At 44.0% G+C, this 26,689-nt stretch overlaps 1 protein-coding gene across 1 annotated transcript in view; it reads left to right on the top strand.

Annotated features, from left to right (window-relative positions):
* LOC149439185 (transgelin-2-like) overlaps nt 1-25,763 on the top strand; it is a 64,696-nt gene extending 38,933 nt beyond the window's left edge. The window contains exons 2-5 of the mRNA XM_089659379.1: nt 19,941-20,150; nt 21,423-21,588; nt 22,636-22,738; nt 24,913-25,763. Coding sequence (XP_089515505.1) covers nt 19,968-20,150; nt 21,423-21,588; nt 22,636-22,738; nt 24,913-25,054 — 594 coding nt within the window. The 5' untranslated portion in view covers nt 19,941-19,967 and the 3' untranslated portion in view covers nt 25,055-25,763. The remainder of the gene's footprint in view (nt 1-19,940; nt 20,151-21,422; nt 21,589-22,635; nt 22,739-24,912) is intronic.
* The last annotated feature ends 926 nt before the right edge of the window (nt 25,764-26,689 follow it).

The following is a 26,689-nucleotide window of genomic DNA, read 5'->3' as shown; positions in this document are numbered from 1 at the left end:
TGGCTCCTCCCACCAGGACTACTGACTGACAATCCTCTGTGCAAGAACAAATAGTCCATTCTTAACCTAGCGCATCGCTCTCTGTCCTAGTCTGCACTTCCCACGTCTTTGTATAGATTTCATACTGTCTGCGCCGAGGGCCCCGCAGGACCCGGCAAACGTGGAAATCCAGTCGCGTTCGCCCCATCAGCCCCTATTAATAGCGAGATCTATGTCTCCTCCGGGACCCCACCAGAAATACTTTAAAAGAAAAAAAAAAATCAGTTTTATTTCTAGAGATGTCAGATCCGGAAAAAAAAGTTAGTTTAATCGCGAAAATCTCTTCTCCCCTCTACCGGGGCCCCAAACCACCGAAGGCTTCCAAAAACGCAGACCGCAGCTGTTCTGGCAGGAGTGGCCACGTCTCATGTTAGCGATGCGAGCCGAACCGGACTTCTGACGAGGCAGCAGAGATCGAAGTAGAGTGTGTTGGGGGGGGGGGGGGCAGTCCACCAAAAACTGATGTTTCAGTGTATGGTGGATGCTGGAGAGGACCTTATATCTTGAGGGCTCTATTGGTGAGATCTATGTGCCGGGTTTCTGGGTTCATATATCTACTGTGCCCATTTTGAGGGGTTCCCACCATCCCTGTGCGGAATTCCCAGGTCTGTACACCCGCTGCGCCCATTATGAAGGGCTCCCACCATCCCTGTGCTGAGTTGCCGGGTCTGTACACCTGCTGTGCCCATTATGAGGGGTTCCCACCATCCTTGAGCTGAGTTTCCAGGTCTGTACACCTGCAGTGCCCAAAATGAGGGGTTCCCACCATCCCTGTGCTGAGTTCCCAGGTCTGTACACCTGCTGTGCCCATTATGAGGGGTTCCCACCATCCTTGAGCTGAGTTCCCAGGTCTGTACACCTGCTGTGTCCATTTCGAATGGTTCCCACCATCCCTGTGCTGAGTTCCCAGGTCTGTACACCTGGAGTGCCCATTATGAAGGGCTCCCACCATCCCTGTGCGGAGTTCCCAGGTTTGTACACCTGTGGTGCCCATTACGAGAGGTTTCCACCATCCCTGTGCCGAGTTCCTGGGTCTGTACACCTGGAGTGCCCATTATGAAGGGCTCCCACCATCCCTGTGCGGAGTTCCCAGGTTTGTACACTTGTGGTGCCCATTATGAGAGGTTTCCACCATCCCTGTGCTGAGTTCCCAGGTCTGTACACCTGCAGTGCCCATTATAAGGGGTACCCACCAGCCATGTGCTGAGTTTCCAGCTCTGCCACCTACTGTGCCCATTATGCAGGGTTCCCACCATCCCTGTGCTGAGTTCTTGGGTCTGAGGGTGAGGGGTTCCCAAGATCAAAGTTCTCAAAACTGCACACCTACTGCACCCATTATGGGGGATTTCCAAGATCAACTGCCCATTTTGAGGGGTTCTCACCACCCCTACACACAGTTCCTAGATCTGCACACCTACTGCATCCATTATGAGGGATTCCCACCATCCCTGCTGGATGTTTTTAACTTGCTTTATGTTATGGAGAATGTAGAACGACCTGGAACACACAAAGATGGTCAGGAACCCCCAAACCTTCAAGGTGTACAGAAAGAGTCAGGAATGATAAAAGGGAGATCTTGTAGTTGTAGAAGCCGGGGCTGTGCATTACACACCTTCTTTTAGACCCAATGGCATTCATTACTGGGTCTCTCTACTTCTTGCAATGCAAGCAGATCATGGCTGGTGGGAGGGGCCAGCAGGGTGCTGTCCATAGCTCCCTGAAAACTTTACAGCAGCCTTCTCTTGGGAGGAGTTATGCAAAAAAAGATCTCCATGGGTGGGTGTCACTCTGCAAGAGTGGGAGTTCCTAGGCAGTTAGTTCCGAACAGCTGTGTACTGACCATTTGGGAACTTGGGCACTGCCCGAGGGCCCAGGGTCAGTAGGGGGCCCCATGAGATGCCCCTGGTACCTTTCATAGGTTTTTTTGGGTGTGATTTGAGTGTGGGTGAAGGACACAGGGGCCCCATGATCCCCTATTGCCTGGGAGACCCATGAGTTGTCAGTCCGCCCCTGGTTCCGAATGCTACCCCAACAAACCTTGCCAACTGAAAGTTCTGCATGCCCAGTTTTTGGTCCATTGGGCAGCCCATTCAAATCAATGGGCTCCCTTTAGCACAACATAGGTTGATGTACCACAGGGGACCACGCTGGTGTGAATGGGGCCTTGGGATGGTGGTTGGGGAACGCCCTTACCAGAGACACTGACACCTTGCCTTGTGGACACCTTGAGAGTTTCTTCTTTTAGCTCATGCATGAAGGTAGTCATGTTTTTCGTTCCACCCCTCTCTGGAATGTCAGGATCATCTCCCGGCTTAGGTACAAAGTACGAATACAAAGGTCCACTTTTGGCCTTCCGTGTGCCACAAAAATGTTTTTATTCCGCTACGTTGATTTTCTTAACAGATTCTGAAACAGTTTTTTAATCTTTAACCTCTTCGAAGACGGTTGCTGCTTTTACAAGAGGAGGTCGCTGTGGTTTGTGTCACAATGGCCACGATTGACTTCCTGGGAGTGCGTGTTTACGTTCGATGCTATGACAAGGGCCAATTCAGTTGCTGCATTTACAGCTTCCTCCTCATATTTGTTTGTGTTTTGCATGAGTTGTCATGGTGAGAGGTTGCAAGTGCAAGTGGTTGGGAAAGTCATTCTGGCAGGGGAAGACTCTGCTTAGGAGGCCACTTGTAGGCCAATTCAATAGATTCCAAGGTGCCGTGATGTGTTTTGAAAGAGATTATTCATGCAGCAAGGTCTGGGTCCTCAGTAGGTGTAGAAGTCATGGGATACTCAAAATGCAATTGTTCACGGAATAGGAAGGGAAAACATCCAATAATGGCGGGAAAGCCTTCCTGGTAAGAGATGACTCTGCCTAGGAGGCCACTTTGAAGACCAATTCAATAGATTCCAATGTGCTGAGAAGTGTTTTGAAAGATTATTCATCCAGCAAGGTCTGGGTCCTCAGTAGGTGTAGAAGTCATGAGATACTCAAAATGCAATGGTTGTTCACAGAATAGAAAGGGAAATCATCCAATAATGGCGAGAAAGCTTTCCTGGTAAGAGAAAAAACTCTGCCTAGGAGGCCACTTGTAGGCCAATTCAATAGATTCCAAGGTGCCATGATGTGTTTTGAAAGAGATTATTCATCCAGCAAGGTCTGGGTCCTCAGTAGGTGTAGAAGTCATGGGATACTCAAAATGCAATGGTTGTTCACAGAATAGGAAGGGAAAACATCCAATAATGGCGGGAAAGCCTTCCTGGTAAGAGAAGACCCCTCTTAGGAGGCCACTTGTAGGCCAATTCAATAGATTCCAAGGTGCCGTGATGTGTTTTGAAAGATATTATTCATCCAGCAAGGTCTGGGTCCTCAGTAGGTGTAGAAGTCATGGGATACTCAAAATACAATTGTTCACAGAATAGGAAGGGAAATCATCCAATAATGACGGGAAAGCCTTCCTGGTAAGAGAAGACCCTGCTTAGGAGGCCACTTGTAGGCCAATTCAATAGATTCCATGGTGCCGTGATGTGTTTTGAAAAGAGATTATTCATCCAGCAAGGTCTGGGTCCTCAGTAGGTGTAGAAGTCATGGGATACTCAAAGTACAATGGTTGTTCACGGAATAGAAAGGGAAATTATCCAATAATGGAGGGAAAGCCTTCTTGGTAAGAGAAGACTCTGCCTAGGAGGCCACTTTGGAGACCAATTCAATAGATTCCAATGTGCAGAGAAGTGTTTTTAAAGATTCATCCAGCATGTTCTGGGTCTTCACATTTTTCAAATTGTAGGTTTGTCCTCAAAACAGGGAATAAGGGAAATCTTCCAATGGTGGGGAGACTCTGCTCAGGATGCCACTCATATTTGTTTGTATTTTTCATGAGTTGTCATGGTGAGAGGTTGCAGGTGCAAGTGGTGGGAAAGTCATTCTGGCGAGGGAAGACTCTGCTTGGGAGGCCACTTTTTAGACCAAGTCAATATATTCCCAAATCTGGGAATTCTTTTGCAAAATATTATTCATCCTGCAAGGTCTGAGTCCTCAGTAGGTGTGGAAGTCTTGGAATATTTAAAATGCCCTGGTTGTGTACAGAACAGGAAGTAAGAGAAATCATCCAAAATGGCGGGAAAGCCTTTCTGGTAAGAGAAAAAAAAAAAACTTTGCTGAAGAGGTCACTTTGTAGGCCAATTCAATAGGTTCCACAGTGGTGAGAAGTATTTTGGAAGAAACTCTTCAACTAGCATGTTATGGATCTTCAGTAGGCGTTAAAGCCATGGGAAATTCAACATTTTAAGGGTGTCTCAGGGACAGGAATTAGGGGAAAGCTTTAAAATGGTGGAAATTCTGGCAAAGGGAGGACTCTTCTTAGGAGGCCTCTTTGTAGGCCTAATCAATAGAGCTCAAGGTTCTGAGTAGTATTTTGGAAGATATTATGATTGAGCATGTTCTGGGTTCTTTAGTAGGTGTGGAAGTCATAAAGAATACAACATTTTATGGTTGTCCCTAGAACAGGCAGTAAAGAAAATCTAGTAATAACAGAAAGGTCTATCTGGTGAGGGAAGACTCTGCTTAGAAGGCCACTTTATAGGCCCAATCATTAGAATCCAAGGTGCTGACGAGTCTTTTTGAAAATATTCATCCATACATCGACGTGGTGCATTTACTAAATAGTTGGAAAAGGTGGACTATGCCTTCAAGGCAGGCTAAAGTGGCCTCAGTATTATCGTATGTCAGTTCAGTAGGTCTAATCTATTACAGCTTTATGAATCAGGGCCGTAGAATATAGTGTGAGCCCCCAACTGGCAAATATGGGACTTCTAGATTTCAAGGATCCTGGAGGCACGGTTTCCTCTGCCCTTCCATAGCTTATGGCTGAAGGAACAAAGTCTATTCTATGACTGAACATAGATCAACTATGGAGACCAAAAAGTATAATCTTAAAAAATTATGCCTGAGCTAATGGCTGAGCTCTTGACAAACAAGAAGATAAAATGGTTGAGGAAGACTCCCCATGGGCTCATCCGTCATCCTACCTCAATGAACGGAGCAGCGAAGTGCTGTTGCCAGGCCTGGGAGCGGAACCACCATTCCATCTAGCTGTCCTGGCAACGACACATTTTCATAATTCATAAAACTGGTAACTCAATCCTTCTATCTTGAAAATTCCCAGACATCCTGCTAGTTGGCTCTGCCAAGATATTGCGAGCTTAACTATTCGGTCTGTATCAGAGACACCAAGGAGACTTACTGAATGCCTCTCTCTGCTGTCCTTATTTAAAGGTGGAACTTTACAAATCTGAGTAAATTCCTAAAATGTCCCATTGTATAATGACTATAATATTTCAGAGAACCTCTGCTTTTTATTGATAAAAGGCAATCCTGATCCTCCAGTCCGGGGTCTGTGCCTAGGCTCAGATTGTGTCCTCAGTTGGCTGATGTCATCAGTCTCCTCTCCCCAAGCTGCAGGGTTGATTGTGCCACCTCTGAGTTGGCATCTCCATCCAGAAGTAGATGGTGATCTTAGATGATCAGGAATAAGGAAACAAATGGCCTTACGAACCATAGGAGCTCTCCAAGTTTCAAGGCTCGTTTGCACCAGCAATCGCTCTTGACCACAAAACGTGGCAATGCACTGCTGTAATGGATGTTGGGTGACAGACATGTCTTGCCATTGGTGCATGCGCCATTTTTAGACAGTGCACATCAACACATTAATATGTTTCCTCACACTGCAATGTACGTCTGTCGGCAAGGTGATTTGGGGATCATCCTGCATCACATCAATGCATATAGTGCGTGTTGCAATAAAGACACAAGGGTGGCCACAATGGGTAAACACTAGGGGGCCAGCCACAGACCTCAAATATTTGTGGTTGTCCGTTATTTTTGCTCAGATTGGCATTCTGCCTCTGGAACGAAAGACCTCTTGAAAAGTGGATTCCTTTCATACTTCACATCATCAACATGCTGCATCCAGGTTCAGCAAACACGCTCCATATGTTTTATAGAAGAAGAACGAAGGAGGACAGTAAATGGGGAACAAATGTAGAGCTTGATGTCCATCCAGTTTTAAGAATCCTAAACATATTGATTGCGTTCAGTCCTGGTCTGTGCTACAGCGGGTTCCGGCTGTACACACAAATTAAGAGTTTATTTACATACACTACGCTATGACATTCCTGGGATGATTAGGAATAAACTGTGAGCAGAGACTTGGTTCCTCCGTTCAGACGTGGGATAATGCTCCATCTAGAACTAGTCCCATTTGCGAGCCACATCTCAGTACCTGATCTTGCAAATGTTCATTTGACTCAATGGGTACAAAGTCAACCAGACACCCTCCAAAGACTTTCCAGAAGAACAGGGGATGTTTATATCCTTAATAGGAGTGCAACTCCATATTAATGACCGTGATTTCCGAATGGGATGTCCAAAAAGTTCACTCCTGTGCGATGGTGAGGTTTCCACAACCTTTTGGACATAAAGTTCTAAGCTTTTCCATAAAAACGTTTGACCAGAGGTCTACTCACGGTCAATAACTTTTTTTTTGCGGGTTGAAGATATAGAATCTGTCTTAACTTGCCATATAGGCATAGTCTTTAAATTACAGATCTTCCTTCTAATGAGCATGATTAGTCTCCCATTATGAAAATAAAATCTTTAACAACCTGCATACCCCTTGACTGCTGAAGCCCTTCCATATATTCCCAAAAGCTCGGCATGCAAATTTAGCCTTTATGTAGACAGGCCACTCCAGCTGATTGAGTTTGGATGTTTCCAGTGAAGGGTATAGATAATATTACACCTGACTCTACACCCTACTGAACACTTTTGGGACAAAATTGAAACATTGATTATGAGCCTAATCTTCCTATCCAACATCATCACCTGACCTCAAATGGTGGTCAGCTCCATAAATACATGGCTTGATCAGTTGTGGAGGAAATACAGTGGCCTGCACAGGGCCCTGGACTCCATCCTACAAACCACCTTTGGAATAATTTGGATTTTTGATGCCAAGTCAGGTCATCTCATACAACAGTCAGTATCTGCTCTCATAAATGGTGGCCAATTCCACAAAGACTTGGTTTGACCACTTTGGTGTGGAGGAACTCTAATGGCCTACATAGAGCCCTTAATACCTTTGGGATGACCTGGAACATTGATTGAGCATGGTCTACTCATCCAACATCATTGTGTGACCTCAAATGGTGGCCAGCTCCACAAAAGACATGGTTTGACCACTTTGGTGTGGAGGAACTCTAATGGCCTACATAGAGCCCTTAATACCTTTGGGATGACCTGGAACATTGATTGAGCATGGTCTACTCATCCAACATCATTGTGTGTTACCTCAAATGGTGGCCAGCCCCACAAAAGACATGGTTTGACTAGTTTGGTGTGAAGAAACTTGACTTCAGATGTTTACAATGAAGGGTTCTGTTAATTCTACAAAACAGAAAGATATTTTAGACAGCTGTCCTCTTCCAACCTTTTGGTAACAGTTTGGTGAAGACCTTTTTCTCTGTCTCCACCATGACTGTACACCTGTGTACATAGGCATAAATACAAAGTTTGGGCCGTTTGTTGTGGAGGAACTTGATTGTCCTGCACAGAGCCCTGACCTCAACCCTACTAAACACCTTTGGGATGAACTGAAACTACAATTGTGAGCCAGGTCTCCTCATTCAAGATCAGCACCTGCCCTCATAAATGGTGGCCAACTACATAAAGACATGCTTTGACCAGTTTGATGTAGAGGAACTGAAACCCCAGTTTGGAGCCAAGTCTTCTCATCCAATGTCAGTACCTGACCTCATAAAATTGTGGCCAACAACAAAAAGACATGGTTTGAGCAACATGATGTTGAGGAACTCAAGTGTCCTGCACAGAGGCCTGACCTGAACCCTACTGAACACCTCTGAAATGAACTGAAATCCCAATTGTAAGCCAGGTCTTCTCATCCATCATCAGCACCTGCCCTCATAAATGGTGGCCAATGACAAAGACATGGTTTGACGAGTTTGATGTGGAGGAACTGAAACCCCAGTTTTGAGCCAAGTCTTCTCATCCAATGTCAGCACCTGATCTCATAAATGGTGGCCAACAACAAAAAAACATGGTTTGAGCAACATGATGTGGAGGAACTCAAGTGTTCTACACAGAGTCCTGACCTCAACCCTACTGAACACCTCTGGGAGGAACTGAAACCCAAATAGTGAGCCGGGTCTTCTCATCCAATAGTACACAACCTCATAAATGGTGGACAACTAAATAAAGACATGGTTTGACCAGTTTGGTGAGGAGGAAATTGAGTATCCTGCACATAGCTCTGACCTCAACCCTACTGAACACCTCTGCGATCAACTGAAACCCCAATTGTGAGCCAGGTCTTCTCATCCAATCTCAGTACCTGACCTCATAAAATGGTGGCCATCAACAAACATACATGGTTTCAGCAACATGATGTGAAGAAACTCAAGTGTCCCGCACAGAGTCCTGACCTCAACCCTACTGAACACCTCCGCAATGAACTGAAACCCCAATTGTGAGCCAGGTCTTCTCATCCAACATCAGCACCTGCCCTCATAAAATGGTGGCCAGTTTGGTGTGAAGAAACCCTACTGAACACTTTAAAGGATGAACTAGAATTCTGCCCTCACATGCAGTATGTTTTTTTGAGTTAATGGGCGTAAATTCCACCAGACACACTCCAAAATCTTGTGGAAGGCCTTCCAAGAAGAATGGAGGTCAATATAGCTACTAAAAGGGGGCAATTCCATACTATGGCCATGGCCTTGGAATGATATGTCCAACAAACTCATAGGTTGGATGGCCAGATATTCACAGACTTTTGACTGTGTATGCCGGGGAAGAGGCATTAAAGCACAAAATGTTGCATCACTGACTAGACAAGAGGACAGGTTCACTTTGACCCGTGGTTTTTTTTTTTTTACCGTGTCAAAAAAGGACCATCTTTCCTCTTTAAGAAAACCTTAAAGCATTTACTGGTGAAGTTTTCTTTGAAAGTCCTCATCTCGCTCACATACCAACTTCTGTTTCTTAACTGCAAAACAAACACAGCCGAGTCAGAGCCAAGGTCCCCGCAATGAGCCGTCTCAGTACTTTTCCACCGCTCGTCCGGAAATCAGCCAAGATCTCGTCATGTACAGGCCATAAGCAGCCAGGCGGTTGCTAAGACAAAAGGGCTGCATCCCGTCCGCGCTTGTCTGAATCCTACAAGGAAACTTCTGTTCGTGACGTGACCGCGCGTGCCCACCGACCACAGCAAAGTACCGAAAATGAGCCAAGATGCAAATCTGGGCACATGTACACGGCGGCGAAATGGATCTCAGTAATGTTGTGATGACAAAACGCGTCTGAGAGGTCTCAGCTTCCATACGAAATAGGTCTTCAGTCCAGGGGCAGACTGACCATTTAGCCACTCGGGCCCTGCCCCAGGGCCCGGGGTGGGGTCAGTATGAGATCCCCCATGAGATCCCCCATGAGATGCCCCATGAGATGCCCCTGGTACCTTTCATAGGCTTTTTTGGGGTGTGATTTGAGTGTGGGCAAGGACACAGGGGCCCCATGATTTCCTATTGCCTGGTGGGCCCCATGAGTTGTCAGTCCGCCTCTGCTTCAGTCTCCCCTTCAGTTGTACAAGGGGCGGACTGACCATTCGGGAACTCGGGCATTGCCTGAGGTCCCAGTGTCAGAAGGGGCCCCATGAGATGCCCCTGGTACCTTTCATAGGCTTTTTTGGGGTGTGATTTGAGTGTGGGCAAGGACACAGGGGCCCCATGATTTCCTATTGCCTGGTGGGCCCCATGAGTTGTCAGTCCGCCTCTGCTTCAGTCTCCCCTTCAGTTGTACAAGGGGCGGACTGACCATTCGGGAACTCGGGCATTGCCTGAGGTCCCAGTGTCAGAAGGGGCCCCATGAGATGCCCCTGGTACCTTTCATAGGCTTTTTTGGGTGTGGTTTGAGTGTGGGCGAGGACACAGGGGCCCCATGATTTCCTATTGCCTGGTGGGCCCCATGAGTTGTCAGTCCGCCTCTGCTTCAGTCTCCCCTTCAGTTGTACAAGGGGCGGACTGACGATTTGGGAACTCGGGCATTGCCTGAGGGCCCAGTGTCAGTAGGGGGCCCCATGAGATGCCCCTGGTACCTTTCATAGGCTTTTTTGAGTGGGGTTTGAGTGTAGGCATGGACACAGGGGCCCCATGATCCCCTATTGCCCAGGGGGCCCCATGAGTTGTTAGTCTGCCCCTGGTTGTACTGGTTCCTCTCCTGGATTGAAACAGCTTACTCTGATTTCACTGCACACGGCGAGCTCCTCACCATGTGCATTAGAAGCCGCAGCCAGTCAGATAGAGCCCTGCCTCATTTCCTGGCTGGAGGACGCCCATCATCATCATCTAGCTCTTTCCTCCCCAGCCTGACAGTTCCTGACCCGCCCCTTTCATTTACCGGATTCCAATTCTGTCAATCAAGGAGGCTCAGCCTCTTTTGTGGGCGTGTCCTAGCGTGCCTAGAAAACGCCCACTTCTCCAGACCGACACCCACCCATGAAGGCGTCTTGATATTTGCATAACTCCTCCCACTGCTTGCGTCAGGGTTGAAGGATTTTAAGAGAAGTACTGAGGCAGGGTGCTGTGTTTTCAGGAAGCCATGTACAGCACCCTGCTGGCTCCTCCCAACAGCCATGATCTGGCTGCGTTGCATAGAGAAGTACAGAGACCCGGTGATGACATCACTGGGTCTAAAATAAGGTACGTCATAAAAAAAAAATAATAAAATAAAATACAAAAAAAAAAACACACACACCAGGAAAGTTATATTTAAAAATAAAATTAGCATGTCGATGGCGGGGGAGGGAGGAACCAGGAAAGGTAAAATACAAGATTAAAAACTTCTGAAGCCAAATTGTTTATTTTTTTTGGAAGGAGTATGAAAGGGTTAGAATGCCTGAATACCTCCCAATTTTTTTTTAGATGGAAACAAGGGGCACCTACTAGCAAATGTATGTAGGTATAGGATACCCCCCTTGCTTCCTAACTAGACATGGCCAATGCCTTCCTTGGGATAGAAAATAGCTAAAAAAAAAATAAAAAAGAATTTGGCTTTAGTCTTGCTTCCTAAAATAGACATGGCCAATGCCTTCCTTGGGCAAGAAAATCCATATTAAAAAATAAATAAATAAAAAAAAGGGGGGGGGGGGGTTGGCTTTAGTCTTGCTTCCCAACTAGACATGGCCAATGCCTTTCTTAGGACAGAAAATCCATATTAAAAACAAATAATAATAATAAAAAAAATAATGATTTAGCTTTAGTCTTTCTTCCTAAAAAACCCAACAAAAAACAAAAAAAAAAAAAGATACCCAGACATGGCCAGTGCCAAAAAAATCAATGTTAAAAAAAGAAGAAAAAAAAAAAAAAAAAAGGGGGATCGGGGGTTGGCTTTAGTCTTGCTTCCAACTAGACATGGCCAATGCCTTTCTTAGGATAGAAAATCCATATTAAAAATAAATAATAATAAAAAAAAATAATGATTTAGCTTTAGTCTTCCTAAAAAAAACAAAAAAACAGACATGGCCAGTGCCAAAAAAAAAATCAATGTTAGAAAAATAAAAATAAAAGGGGGGGGGGGAGGGGGTTGGCTTTAGTCTTGCTTCTTAACTAGACATGGCCAATGCCTTCCTTGGGATAGAAAAAAAAAATATAATAATAATAGTGATTTGGCTTTAGTCTTTCTTCCTAAAAAAAAACAGACGTGGCCAATGCCTGCCTTGGGATAGAAAATAAATATTAAAAAGAAAAAAAAAAAAGAAGAAGGAAGGAGGATCTGGTTTTACTCGTTTCCTAAAATAGACATGGCCAATGCCTTCCTTGGGCAAGAAAATCCATATTAAAAAATAAATAAATAAAAAAAAGGGGGGGGTGGCTTTAGTCTTGCTTCCCAACTAGACATGGCCAATGCCTTTCTTAGGACAGAAAATCCATATTAAAAACAAATAATAATAATAAAAAAAATTATGATTTAGCTTTAGTCTTTCTTCCTAAAAAACCCAAAAAAAAAAAAAAAAAAAAAGATACCCAGACATGGCCAGTGCCAAAAAAATCAATGTTAAAAAAAGAAAAAAAAAAAAAAAAAAAGGGGGATCGGGGGTTGGCTTTAGTCTTGCTTCCAACTAGACATGGCCAATGCCTTTCTTAGGATAGAAAATCCATATTAAAAATAAATAATAATAAAAAAAAATAATGATTTAGCTTTAGTCTTCCTAAAAAAAACAAAAAAACAGACATGGCCAGTGCCAAAAAAATATCAATGTTAAAAAAAGAAAAAAAAAAAAGGGGGATCGGGGGTTGGCTTTAGTCTTGCTTCCAACTAGACATGGCCAATGCCTTTCTTAGGATAGAAAATCCATATTAAAAATAAATAATAATAAAAAAAATAATGATTTAGCTTTAGTCTTCCTAAAAAAACCAAAAAAACAGACATGGCCAGTGCCAAAAAAAAATCAATGTTAGAAAAATAAAAAAAAAGGGGGGGGGGGAGGGGGTTGGCTTTAGTCTTGCTTCTTAACTAGACATGGCCAATGCCTTCCTTGGGATAGAAAAAAAAAAATATAATAATAATAGTGATTTGGCTTTAGTCTTTCTTCCTAAAAAAAAACAGACATGGCCAATGCCTGCCTTGGGATAGAAAATAAATATTAAAAAGAAAAAAAAAAGAAGGAAGGAGGATCTGGTTTTACTCGTTTCCTAAAATAGATATGGCCAATGCCTTCCTTGGGATCAAAAATCAATATAAAAAAAACAAAAAGAAAAAAAAAAAAACGAACAAGGATTTGGCTTTAGTCTTGCTTCCTAAAATAGATATGACCAATGCCTTCCTTGGGATAAAAAAAATCAATATAAAAAAAACAAAAACAAAAAACAAAAAAAAAAAAAGAACAAGGATTTGGCTTTAGTCTTGCTTCCTACCTAGACATGGGCCTTCCTTGGAATAGAAAATCAATAACTAAAAAAAAAATAAAAATCTCCACCTTACCAAACAGGACTCCACCCGAAGATTAGACAAAGGCGTGTGAGATCCGCTTGGTAGCGGCTCCCCTCCCCTGTGTCCGCACACACTCACCGGGGTGTGAACCGGCCCATCGCTCCTGTCCTTGGCAAACACGGCCATGCCCAAAGAACATACAGAGGAACTGATTACCCAACCCGTGCCAACGTTACTGGCTAGGACCGCGGGGACACACCCGCCCCATTGTACGGAGCTGACCAGCCAGGTGATGAATGGCTACAAATACAACATTGCCTCCATTGTTAAAGGGAATGCTTTGTCCTTTTAGAGATTTTTTTCATTTTTTTCCATGAATGTGAATGCCAATCGGCCTAAATCCATTTATTAAGGTGTGTTAAAGTGGACCTGTCACCAGATTTTCTCTTGTTAAAGTACACGCAGGTTCATCATAATCACAGAGATTGCTGTATCCCCCCCAACAATGGCTGCTTCTACTTTCTCTCCAGAAGGGCGGCGCCATCTTTGTTCAGGCATCATCACGCTGGCTTAGAAATAAGACTCATGCACACTGCTAGATGCCTTTCCTCCTGTCAGTTTCTTGTAAAAAAAAAAATTGTGACGCTTATAAAAATGAGTGTAGCGTGTGTAGGCGCGGCAAATGCTTGGGCATTAATTCACTTCATTGGCCAGAAAAATTATTTATTTTGGCCATTAAAATGAATTACCTTTCAAGTGCTACATGCACAAGAACAAATTATTCTTCTGGCCAATCAAATAAATTAGAGCCTAAAATGCACTACATGCCAAAACTCTGCTGCTCCTGGATATGCTGCCAGTGGGGGTTTTCTTTCTGCCACTAAACACCCCCACCTCTGAACTCCTATGCGTGCAGGGACACACGGGCTAACATGCAGAGGTGCTTAGGAGGCACACAAAAAAAAATTAAAAAAATTATAAAACAAGAATTATAAAACAATTATAAAAAAGAAATTATAAAACAAAATTATAAAACAAAAAATTATAAAAACAAAATTATAAAACAAGAATTATAAAATAATTATAAAAAAAATTATAAAACAAGAATTATAAAAAAAAAAATTATAAAACAAGAATTATAAAATAATTATAAAACAAAATTATAAAACAAAAAAATTATAAAACAAGAATTATAAAACAATAATTATAAAACAAGAATTATAAAAAAGAATTCTAAAAAAACCTAAAAAATAAAAATTATATAAAAAAAAAATCAGATGCTCTGAAGAACAGCATTAAAAATATCCACCGTGCATGAGGCCCAAATCCTGTGCAGTTCTTGGCTGAGTTCACAAATTTCTGACATAGATCAGCCCCTGCTGCAGCCTCTCACCTTTGCGACTGGCTACAAAAGTTACAATTGACAGTCTGGGGGGAGAAGAGACTGAGGAAATTCTCCCCTCCTGCCTGCAGCAGACCAATGACATCATCATCTCGGCCTAGGAAAAGCAAACTAGTGTTCAAGGGTGGCATTTTAGGATAGGAAGGTGACACTTTTTTGAACATTGCTGTTTATTTTGATATGTTGGAGATGTATTCACGCAGGCTTGTATTTTTGGTATGAAAAAAAAAACGAAAAAAAAAAACAAAACAAAAACAAAAAAAAAACAAAAAAAACCACAGAAAAAAACAAGAAAACCCCCCCTCAAAAAAGACAAACAAGAACCCCCCCCCCAAAAAAAAAACAAACACACACACAACCTCAGCTCACGCTGTACTTTCCCTTTAAAGGGGCACTAAAAAGGGGAACATCGTGCCAAAGTAAACTTTCACTTAATCCATACAATCTACTTTTTTTTTTTGAATTCCTAAAATGATTTTACCCTTTTCTGCATGTAATGGCCTGTATCCCTCTCTAGATATACAATGCCTATCACATGCATCGGTGTAGGGTCTACATCGGGGGCAGGGCAGTCACACAAAAAAATTCCAGCTTTAGAATATGGTGTCACCGCCTTCAGTATAGAGCGATCCTGTGGTATGGGGCACGCCAACAGAAGCAAGACTGGCTGTGCAGACAAAGATTTAACCGACATTACAATCGTTTTATAGTAATTTTTTTTTTTTTTATTTATTGTAGCAAGCTCCGATTTTTTTTTTACGGTGGTCTTCTGATGCCCAAATCTGCTTCTAGAAGGCCAGAAAAGAACCTTAAGCAAATACTGACTTTCTGAAAGTCGGTGAGTGCATAGGGAAAGACACGCCTTCCCATGTGACAAGAGTTTGGGTGTGGCTATTAGGTGGCTTGGGCAAGACACGCCTTCTCAGCTCTCATGTGTTGGTATTGACAGTTCAATATTGGGTGTGGCCATTGTGCTCCCACACTTTGGGTGCCACCATTAAGCTCTCAGGCCAAGACACCCCTTTTCAGATCTCCTATGACAAAAAGTCTGGCTGTGGCTATTAGTCACTCATGGCAAGACACACCTTCTCATCTCCCTTGTGTATGTGATGGCTAATTTGTGTTGGGTGTGGCCATTGGACTTCAATGCCTCAGCCATCGCTGCTGGGCTCCCGAGTCTTGGCCTTGGATGTGACTATTAGGCACCTAGGGCAAGACACACCTTCTCGTATCCCATGTGTTGGCGATGACTATGTTGTGTTGGGTGTGGCCATTGGGCTCCGATGCCTCAGCCATCGTTGCTGGGCTTCCGAGTCTTGGCCTTGGGTGTGACTATTAGGCACCTAGGGCACGACACACCTTCTCATATCCTATGTGTTGGCAATGAGCAAGTTGTGTTGGGAGTGTCCTTTGGGCTCCAATGCCTCAGCCATTGCTGCTGGGCTCCCGAGCCTTGGCCTTGGATGTGACTATTAGGCACCTAGGGCACGACACACCTTTTTGTATCCCATGTGTTGGCGATGACTATGTTGTGTTGGATGTGGCCATTGGTCTCCAATGCCTCAGCCATCGCTGCTGGGCTCCCGACCCTTGGCCTTGGATATGACTATTAGGCACCTAGGGCAAGACACACCTTCTCATATCCCATGTGTTGGCGATGAGTAAGTTGTGTTGGTTGTGGCCATTGGGCTCCATTGCCTCAGCCACTGCCACTGGGCTCCCGAGCCTTGGCCACTGGGCTCCCGTGCCTTGGCCGCTGCCACCGCCGGGCTCCCGTGCCTTGGATGTGACTATTAGGCAACTAGAGCAAGACACATTCTCATATCCCATGTGTTTGTGATGAGTAAGTTGTGTTGGGTGTGGCCATAGGGCTCCAATGCCTCAGCCATCGCTGCTGGGCTCGCAAGCCTTGGCCTTGTATGTGACTATTAGGTACCTAGGGCAAGACACACCTTCTCATATCCCATGTGTTGGTGATGAGTAAGTTGTGTTAGGTGTGGCCATTGGGCTCCAATGCCTCAGCCATTGCAACTGGGCTCCCAAGCCTTGGCCGCCGCCCCCACCAGGCTCCCGTGTCTTGGATGCCGCCAACGGGCTCCCGTGCCTTGGACGCTGCCACCGGGCTCACATGCCCTGGCCATTGGGCTACCATGTCTTGGGTGTTGACCAAGTTATGTTGGGTGTGGTTATTGGGCGCTCATAGCAGGAAACGCCCCTTCTCATCTCCCATGTGACAATATTGTGGCCATTAGGCGCTCAGCCACAGATCATACAGTGCTTCAAACAAGGGATGTTGGGAATAGACATGGCTGCCTCTTACCTGTTGTTGTCGGAGTTTAGAATGACTTCATGGAGGTTTATGCTACGTGTGGAGTTTCTGTAACAGAGAACATTAGAGGAAGTGGTGAGCTCAGCGGATAATGCGGAAAGGATGTGGAGTATATACAGATGGAGAATCTATTATTGAACTCTGACAACCCTCCAATCCCTTTTCTGTAATACGGAGGTCATATCGTGTACAACAATTACTCATTATTTGTCACTAGAAATCTTTTTAAAAACTACAAACATATCTAAAGCCAAACCTTTTTTTGTTTTAGAGTTGAATAAGGCAAAGATAAAATAAAAAGGACGGTCCGATTTCTTTCTGCTGTCTGTGTCCCCATTGGGGAAATTCCCCTCACTTCCTGTTTTGGTGACACAACAGGAAGTGAGCAAGACCATCCAAAAAAAGTGAGGGAAATAGGAACACAAAAGGACAGATGTCCCCCATTGGAAGATTTCCTCTTTACTCCTGTTTTGGTGACAACTGTAAAATTTTGGGTTTTGTCATGAATGGTCACCAGAGCAGAGAGTGAATCTCTCCAGTCTCCAGCGGGGACACAGCAATAAAATCCGGGGGGGGGGGGGGTTGCTTGCAATATTCAATAAGAATGCCTATTATTATTATTCAGAATTTATATAGCAGGGGGGCTGCAATGTTCGATAAGAATAATGCCTATTATTATTATTATACAGGGTTTATACAGCGCCAATAGTTTATGCGGCGCTTTACAACATTAGGGATCTACATTTTTATATATTTGTAATAAAAATGTGAAAGCAAGAAAGTGTGATGAGCAAAAAAAATTAATAGAAAATTAGAAATTATTTAAATAAATAATAATAAAGAAAAAAAAAGAAAGAAGTAGAAATGTTACAATTAAATGAAAATATGAAAAACATGCATTCATTGGATACTACCAGAGGAAGAATAGGGCAGTGTCCCCCCCCCCCCATCTCTGTGGTCACAATGTCCCTCCCTGTTCCCCAGCATGTAGTCCGGGGAGCGTCCCTCAGCAGCTGTGCTAACACAAGAAATATCACACAATCCGCGCCTCGCGTCCTAGCGACAAATGTACCCCGGGGGCCGTTTTCGGAAAAACTTCTTTGTTTGTGGGATGTCGGAAAAAAAAAAAAAAAAGTGCAACATCTGCTCCACAATCTATATACCGTCATTATGCAGCAACACACGCAATGCTTAAAGGGCCAGTTAGAATATTTAGAGAATTAAAAGTAGACAAATCCATTTAAAATCTTAAAAATAAAAAATAGTTATATATATATTTTAAGATTTTAACAGGTTGTAATAAAAAAAAAAAAAAAAATAATATTATATATTTTTTTTATTAAAATCTTAAAAAAAAATAAAAAATGTGTAATGTAATATATATATATATATATATATATATATATATATATATATATATATATATATATTTTTTTTATTACAACCTGTTAAAAAAAAATAAAAAAATAAATATATATATATATATATATATATATATAATTACAACCTGTTAAAATATATATATATATATATATATATATATATATATTTTACACATATATGCTACACATTTTTTTTTTTTAAGATTTTAACAGGTTGTAATAAACAAAATATAAATATATATATATATATATATATATATATATATATATATATATATATATATATATATATATATTTTATTACAACCTGTTAAAATCTTTAAAAAAAAAAAAAAGTGTAATATATATATATATATATATATATATACACACACACATACACACATACATACACATCTTATAAATTTTTAAAATCTGCAACTTTCATTAAAATAATCCCTTGTGATTCCACCTTGTTCAGGCGCTTCCTCTTATAGGGTGACAACACTTTGTCATCGTCTCCCAACTATGCTCCTGGGTTGTCACCCTGTTGCATTGGCTTCTGTTTCAAACACACATTTCTCTAGTAAGGATGATGGCCAGTGGGACTGACTTCCAATCATGGACCACTGTCACAGCTAATCACAGCGGTCACCCAGGCTTCCAATGGTACTACCATTGGCCATTTACAACACACATTGCACAGGCATGATCCACTGGTGTCACCGTCAGGAGAAATACCATACAGCCATCGCTGAAGGGCATGTAGACAGGAAATGTCTGCAGAGAGGCTGCAGGAGATCAGCAGCACTGATGAAAAGAAAAAAAAAAATGTTCTTCTCTATTTTTATATACAGTAGATGAGTGTGGGAACGGTTTGTGGCTGAAGGGGTAAGTAGAGCACAGGCATACCCTTGGGACACCCAGGCCCGTTGTTCAGTGTCTGAGAATACCCACTTCCTCTAAACAGGACGTGGCAAGGAAGTTCCTGTGGGCGCCCGGTTTCCGGGTCCCTCAGAGTTGAAGCTTCAAAAAAGGTCAAAGAGGTTATGGACTTTAAATAGGTTAGGGAAGACGCTATGTTGTTATATGTGTAGATGAGAGCAGCCATGTCTGTTCATTACATACTCCGGCTTTACTGCCGCACAACATGGCCAGATCTAGGAGGGGTGCTGGTCGCACCTGAAGTCGGCATGTCCCTTGACTTTTAAATGCCCCCCCCCCCACCTGCCCCCCAAGGCCAAAGCCAACCCTAACCTGCAACTATACTACCCTGACCTGCCACTATGCTGTCCTAAACTGACACAATACCACCCTAAATCTGGCACTTTACTGCCCGAGGTTGACATTATACTGTCCTGGACTACACTGTCCTGGAGAACACCCCAGAATAAAATAGCGGTGCCTATATGTGCTAGAGTCATGTGATCAGTGCCAAGGCATTAGGCAATATGGGGGAGCTCAAAACATAAGAAGGGGCATCTTTAGGAGTATTAGTAAAACATACTTTGGACCCGAAGTCTTCTGACCCTTGAGTGCCACCAACATAGAGGCTTCCTTGAAGGCCTATCAGACAATACCGTCTCAGGACCAAAATGACTCCACTCCACTCCTTTTTCTGGGGTTTTGAATGTATGGGGGAGCTCAAGGGCAGAATTTCTTTTGTACTTTTTTTTTTTTAAGTAAAAAAAATAAAATTTATTAAAACGAGGACATTTGCATGGCTGGTTTGTTTCTTAAGGAAACCCTTCTGTTATGCAGTCATCTAACTCTAAATATCCTTCCAGTAATAGGTGCTTTATGTTTGTTTTCTCGCAGAGACCCCAACCACTAAACACTTACAAAATGGCAAACAAAGGACCTGCCTATGGACTGAGCAGAGAAGTACAGATGAAGATTGACCAAAAGTACGACCCAGAGCTGGAGATCATCCTGGTGCAATGGATTGGTGGTCAGTGCGGCAATCAGGTTGGCCAACCAGAGGAGGCTGGGAAAGCCGGCTTCCAGAAGTGGCTGAAGGATGGCGTGGTAAGTAGACTATATTGGCGATAAATCAGTCGACTGTCTTGGTGTTGGGAGGCCATTGGAACTATTGTAGTAGGAGGACCATTACTTTTCCAGGGTGAAATAGGTATTATGGGTAGAAAATTATTAGCCGATGAAGTTTTATACTGTGGTGAGCTTCAAATGTTGCCAGAGACAAAATGGCAGCCAGATTTGTAGGTTCACAAGTGAAACGCTTCTTGCACCTACAAAAACCACCAAGTACTTAAACTTGACCATTCATGTTTAAGATATGGTGAGCAATGGGGAAGGCTCACTTTTCAACACATCAGGTCATGACTTATATGTGGCAAGATAAAAAGGAGATCAGACAGGCCTTCCCAATTCATATTAACCCCTTTCTCACTGGACTTGGCTTGTAGTCTCCATTGGTGCCTCATAATTTGCTGAGAAATGGCTGAATTTGGATACCATCATCTGATATTTATGGTCATAATTGAAATAGTTAGTACTTGACCAACCTTCTACTGCTTTCAAGTCTAGTTGAAGCTTACACGGGTCTGATGGCTAACCCCAAACCCACTTGACTGCAGTTGGAGGTAGTGATTGGCCATTCAGATATTCGGGGCTACAACATGAAAGAAAGGGAAAAAGTTACATGCTTCCTCAACACCAGGTATTTCTGTATGTTCTGGGCCAACATGATGGAGGAGGGAAGAGGTCTATAAAATGGAGTATACGGGTTGGGGTGAGCAGGTGAGGATGTTCCTTTGCCTGGGCAAAGCACAGGTTAACAGTAATGTAAGTCTATACTTAGTACCATTATTAGTTATCCCACTATGTATGCCCAGGTCAGCCCATTTGCAGCCCTAAATCTCCAAAACCTAGCCACAAAACCAAGGCCTTTTCCTTCTGCGACTTCCAGGAGCCTTGGCCCAAACCTGCCACATCTTTAGCCACTAAGGTCTCTTATTGGATAACAGGAGAGTGGGGAAATGCCAGACGGTGCAGAAGTTGTACATTCAATGGCAAGACAAAAAGTACACGACAGGTTGATTTTATAGAATCCATAGGTCTACTTAACCCATTACCAATAAGAAGACCAAAAGTCCAACCTTGATAATCATTAAAAGCACAGCAGGACAGTGATGAGATTTATAATGAGGAGAAAGATTTATAGGTGACCTTGCACCTTGAGGAGCACAGTTAGCCTGCAGGTCGGCAAATATGAGGAAAGGATTAGCCGGTACAGAAGGTCAGTGGACCTGACCAAGTTCCCATCTTCTTCCTCTACAGATCCTGGGTCATCTGATCAACTCCCTTGCTCCAGGCTCCATTGCCAAAATCCAGGCCTCCGCTATGGCCTTCAAACAGATGGAGCAGGTGTCCCAGTTCCTGAAGGCCTGTGAGAAATACGGAATACCAGCTAATGACCAGTTCCAGACTGTTGACTTGTGGGAAGGTGAGAATCATAACATAACATGCAACTGGAGGTGAGAGAACATCAACGGCAATGATCCAGGAAGGTTTAGAACCTCTTTTCATTTTTGGTACCCACTAGGGAAATTTCCCAACACTCTCTGTTCCAATGACACCCAATGAGACAGGGCAGAACAAGAAAGCAAGGGAGAAATCTCCCCCGTGGGGACCCAAAGAAGACACAATTTTATATATATATATATATATATATATATACACATACGTACACATATACATATACACACACACTTGCCAAAGGTATTGGGCCAGCCCTCCAAATCATTGGATTCAGGTGTTCCATTCACATCCACATGTGTATAAATCAAGCCCCTAGGCATGCAGACTGCTTCTACAAACATTTGTGAAAGAATGGGTTGCAGTGGATTTAAGCGTGATACCATGATAGGTGGCCTTCGGCGTCAGCATACCAAGACATTTTGAACAATTTCATGCTCCCATCTTTGTGGGAAGAGTTTAGGGATGTCCCCTTCCTGTTCCATCATGACTGCCCACCAGTGCACAAAGCAAGGTCCATAAAGACATGGATGAGCGGAGTTTTGGGTGGAGGAACATGACTGGCCTACACAGAGTCCTGACCTCAACCCCATAGAACACCTATGGGATGAATTAGAATAGGGACTGCGAGCCAGGCCTCCTCCCCCGACATCAGTGCCTGACCTGACAAATGTGCTTCTGGAAGAATGGTCCAACCTTCCCATAGACACCCTCCTAAACCTTGTAGACGGCCTTCCCAGAAGAGTTGAAGCTGTTATAGCTGCAAAGGGTGGGGCCAACTCAATATTGAACCCTATGGACTAAGACTGAGATGCCACCATTAAAGTTCACATGCGAGTAAACGCAGGCAGCCCAATACGTTTGGCAATATATATATTAAAAAGAAAAATCATAAAATCACTTTTTAGTAGTCCTATTGAGTGTAGACTTTTTATTTTTTTCCCCCGACAGTCAAACGCAACAAGTAAAAAAAAAAAAAATGCCAAAACTGAACAAATATTTATTTACTTCACAGGAAAGGACATGGCCAGTGTCCAGCGAACTTTGATGAACTTGGGTAGTTTAGCTGTTACAAAGAGCGACGGACATTTCAGTGGAGATCCCAACTGGTTCCCCAAGTAAGTTATTCCATAGACTTCCCTTTCACAGGTAAAACCAAATGGGTTCATATCAAAGTTTTTATTACTTTTTTTACCATGTGACTGAAGTTTTCAAACCTCATTGGACTGAAAAACCTTATCTTGGTGTAGTTGACTTAAGTTTTTAGTGTTTTGTGGGTGCTGGAGAGGTAAGTCCCCAATAGCCTCTTCCATCTCTAAAAGGGACTATAGATCCCTGAACTGAGTTCCCAGGTTTGCATACCTGCTGTGCTCATTATGAGGGGTTCCCACCAACCATACGCCAAGTTTCCAGTTCTGTACACCTGCTGTGCCCATTATGAGGGTTTCCCCATCATCCATGTACCGTGCTTCCGGGTCTGTACACCTGCTGCTCCCTTTGTAAGGGGTTACCATCATCCTTGTGCTTTATTCCCAGGTCTGTACATCTTTGCCCATTATGAGGAGTTCTCACCAACTCTACACCCTATGTGTTTGGTGCATGCTGCAGAGGTAAAGTCTCCAGTAGCCTCTGCTATCTCTTGGGGGACTATAGATCCCTGAACCGAGTTCCCAGGTCTGCACTCCTGCTGTACCCATTATGAGAGTTTCCCACCATTCTTTTGCTGAATTCCCAGGTCTGTACACCTGCTGTGCCCATTATGAGGGGTTCCCACCATTCCTAATTTGAGTTCCTGGATCTGCACATCTGCTTAAAATGTAGAATTATTGTGATTCAGAAATTCGGATACATCCAAATCTCTGAATAACGAAAATATAGTCCAAAAGTAATTTCAGAACATGTCTAGTGCTGAATTCCCAGGTCTGCATACCTACCGTGTCCATTATGAGGGGTTCCCACCAACCCTATGCTGCATTCCCAGGTCTGCGCACCTGCCCTGTCCATTATGAAGGTTTCCCACCAACCCTATGCTGAATTCCCAGGTCTGCGCACCTGCCGTGTCCATTATGAGGGGTTCCCACCAACCCTATGCTGAATTCCCAGGTCTGCGCACCTACCGTGTCCATTATGAGGGGTTCCCACCAACCCTATGCTGCATTCCCAGGTCTGCGCACCTGCCGTGTCCATTATGAAGGTTTCCCACCAACCCTATGCTGAATTCCCAGGTCTGCGCACCTGCCGTGTCCATTATGAGGGGTTCCCACCAACCCTATGCTGAATTCCCAGGTCTGCGCACCTACCGTGTCCATTATGAGGAGTTCCCACCAACCCTATGCTGCATTCCCAGGTCTGCGCACCTGCCGTGTCCATTATGAAGGTTTCCCACCAACCCTATGCTGAATTCCCAGGTCTGCGCACCTGCCGTGTCCATTATGAGGGGTTCCCACCAACCCTATGCTGAATTCCCAGGTCTGCGCACCTGCCGTGTCCATTATGAGGGGTTCCCACCAACCCTAAGCTGAATTTCCAGGTCTGCGCACCTGCCGTGTCCATTAGGAGGGGCTCCCACCAACCCTATGCTAAATTCCCAGGTCTGCGCACCTGCCGTGTCCATTATGAAGGGTTCCCACCAACCCTATGCTGCAGTCCCAGGTCTGCGCACCTGCCCTGTCCATTATGAAGGGTTCCCACCAACCCTATGCTGAATTCCCAGGTCTGCGCACCTGCCTTGTCCATTAGGAAGGGTTCCCACCAACCCTATGCTGAATTCCCAGGTCTGTGCACCTGCCTTGCCCATTAGGAAGGGTTCCCACCAACCCTAAGCTGAATTTCCAGGTCTGCTCACCTGCCGTGTCCATTATGAGGCGTTCCTACCAACCCTATGCTGAATTCCCAGGTCTGCACACCTGCCGTGTCCATTATGAGGGGTTCCCACCAACCCTATTCTGAATTTCCAGGTCTGCACACCTGCCGTGTCCATTATGAAGGGTTCCCACCAACCCTATGCTGAATTCCCAGGTCTGCGCACCTGCCGTGTCCATTTTGAAGGGTTCCCACCAACCCTATGCTGAATTCCTAGTCTGCACACCTGCCGTGTCCATTATGAAGGGTTCCCACCAACCCTATGCTGAATTCCCAGGTATGCACACCTGCCGTGTTCATTATGAGTGGCTCCCACTTTTGCTGCTAGATTTTTTATGTATGTTATAAATTTATGGGAAATGTAACTGAAGCATACAAAAGGTGGGTGAAAAATGACGCAGCTAAATACATTTTTTTTCTACCACTTTAGGAAATCCATGGAGAACAGACGTGAATTCTCTCAAGACAAATTAAAAGAAGGGCAAAGTGTCATCGGTCTACAGATGGGCACCAACAAGGGCGCCTCCCAGTCCGGAATGACTGGTTACGGCATGCCCAGGCAAATCCTCTGAATGCCAAATTACTAGCACCCCCTGGCCAGAATCGGGACACGTCAAGCACTCATCTGCAAGCTGTCTCCTTTCTCTGCTCTCTTCTCTTATCCTCCCTGGTCCTCGGTACCCAAAAATCATCAAGGACAGCGTCAAGGCTCCCGCTCAAAGTGATGTGATCGGCAAGATAGAACAATCCAATCCTTTCTCAACGGTTGTCCTCCATTGCATGCAATTGTGTTTAGGCCAGGATCAAAAATAAGTCTGTTATTCTTTGATTTTGTTATGACCATCAGGGGGTAATTATTTAATAGGGGGGATGTTTAGGAATATTTTTGAATTCTTTTTTGTTTTTTTAAACGTTTTTTGGGTGTTCGGGAATGCCTTAACATTCCACATGTGCCTGCTACTTTTTTATAGTCTTGTGACCAAATTAAGCCTTATGATAAAGTTGTGTTTTTTTTTTTTCTTTACGATTTTGTTTGGTTCTGATTCTGTGGCTGGAGAGATTTCCCATGCTGCTTTACAAGTTTATCGTGGTTGCCGGTGACCAAACCAGCACAAAGAAAAAAAAAAAAAGAAGGGAACAAAAGTTTTAGCTGTAGATTCATTCCTGATAAGGACTGGGGTGGGACCTTTGCATCTTTTTGGCTCTGCTGTCTGATCTCCAGATCCGATACTGAAAAATATATTTCTGATCCGAATAAAGACCAGTTTTATGTTTATAAAATGTGAGTGTTGTCATGGACGGGTTTTTTTTGGGGGGTCTTTGCAGCCCTTGGTGGTTTAAGAATTCAAAGAGATGATGACGTCTTTCTCGTGGTGATACGGATAACCGGCCACTCATGCTAGAGCATTTATCATGGAAGGAAGTTTTGGTCCACCACTAACCCACTCATACTTCCCTATTCCCATGCTCCTCGGTTACTCCATTCTTCCAATTCTCTAACCTTGTGTAAGCTCCATGTTGGATGGTGTTGGAGCTTACGCAAGGTTAATGACGTCCTCCTTAGATGGCGATTGGCTGCTCACGTTAGAGCTTTGTTTCACGGAAGGTGTTTTTTGGGTCATTGTTTGAACTTAGAGAGACTCTGTTGCTTTGGCGTAATAGCTAGTCCACCCTCAACCTGCCCATACTCCCCTCCACCCATGCTCCCCAGTCACTTTATTCCTCCAACTGTCGAACCTTGTGTAAGCTCCATGTTGGATGGAATGGCCAATCACGAGGAGGCGAATGTCATCAAACTTGTGTATGGTCACACCATCCAACATGCAGTTTATACAAGGTTTTGGATCAAATGGGGAGCATGGGGTAAGGTGAGTATGTATCACGTACCTGGTGATGGAGGCCAATGGAGAGAGGGCTTCCCTTGCGGCTACGTTCTGGACTCCCCTGAGAGTGGGACAGCGGGAGTCAGACCCAAAGTTGCACAGGTCGCCTGTAGGAGTGCTGGTTGGTGGTCCACTCAGAAGCACAGCTGGTGCATGGAAATAGGTCTGCAGGTAGGAGGCGCCTGTGCATGGTATGCAAGCCCTTCCAGGATTTAGATGTTTACTGGGTAGTCGGTTCAAGCCAAGGTCAGGTACCAGGTGGGAATTGGAGCAGACGTAGTCAGATGGGATAGCCGAGGTCGAGAGAGAGGCCGAGAGAGGGGT

Source organism: Staurois parvus, unplaced genomic scaffold, assembly GCF_062004578.1.
Source record: "Staurois parvus isolate SC_StPar_1 unplaced genomic scaffold, SC_StPar_1.0 ptg001150l, whole genome shotgun sequence".
Taxonomy (NCBI): domain Eukaryota; kingdom Metazoa; phylum Chordata; class Amphibia; order Anura; family Ranidae; genus Staurois; species Staurois parvus.
This window is presented reverse-complemented; position numbering and strand designations above follow the sequence as displayed.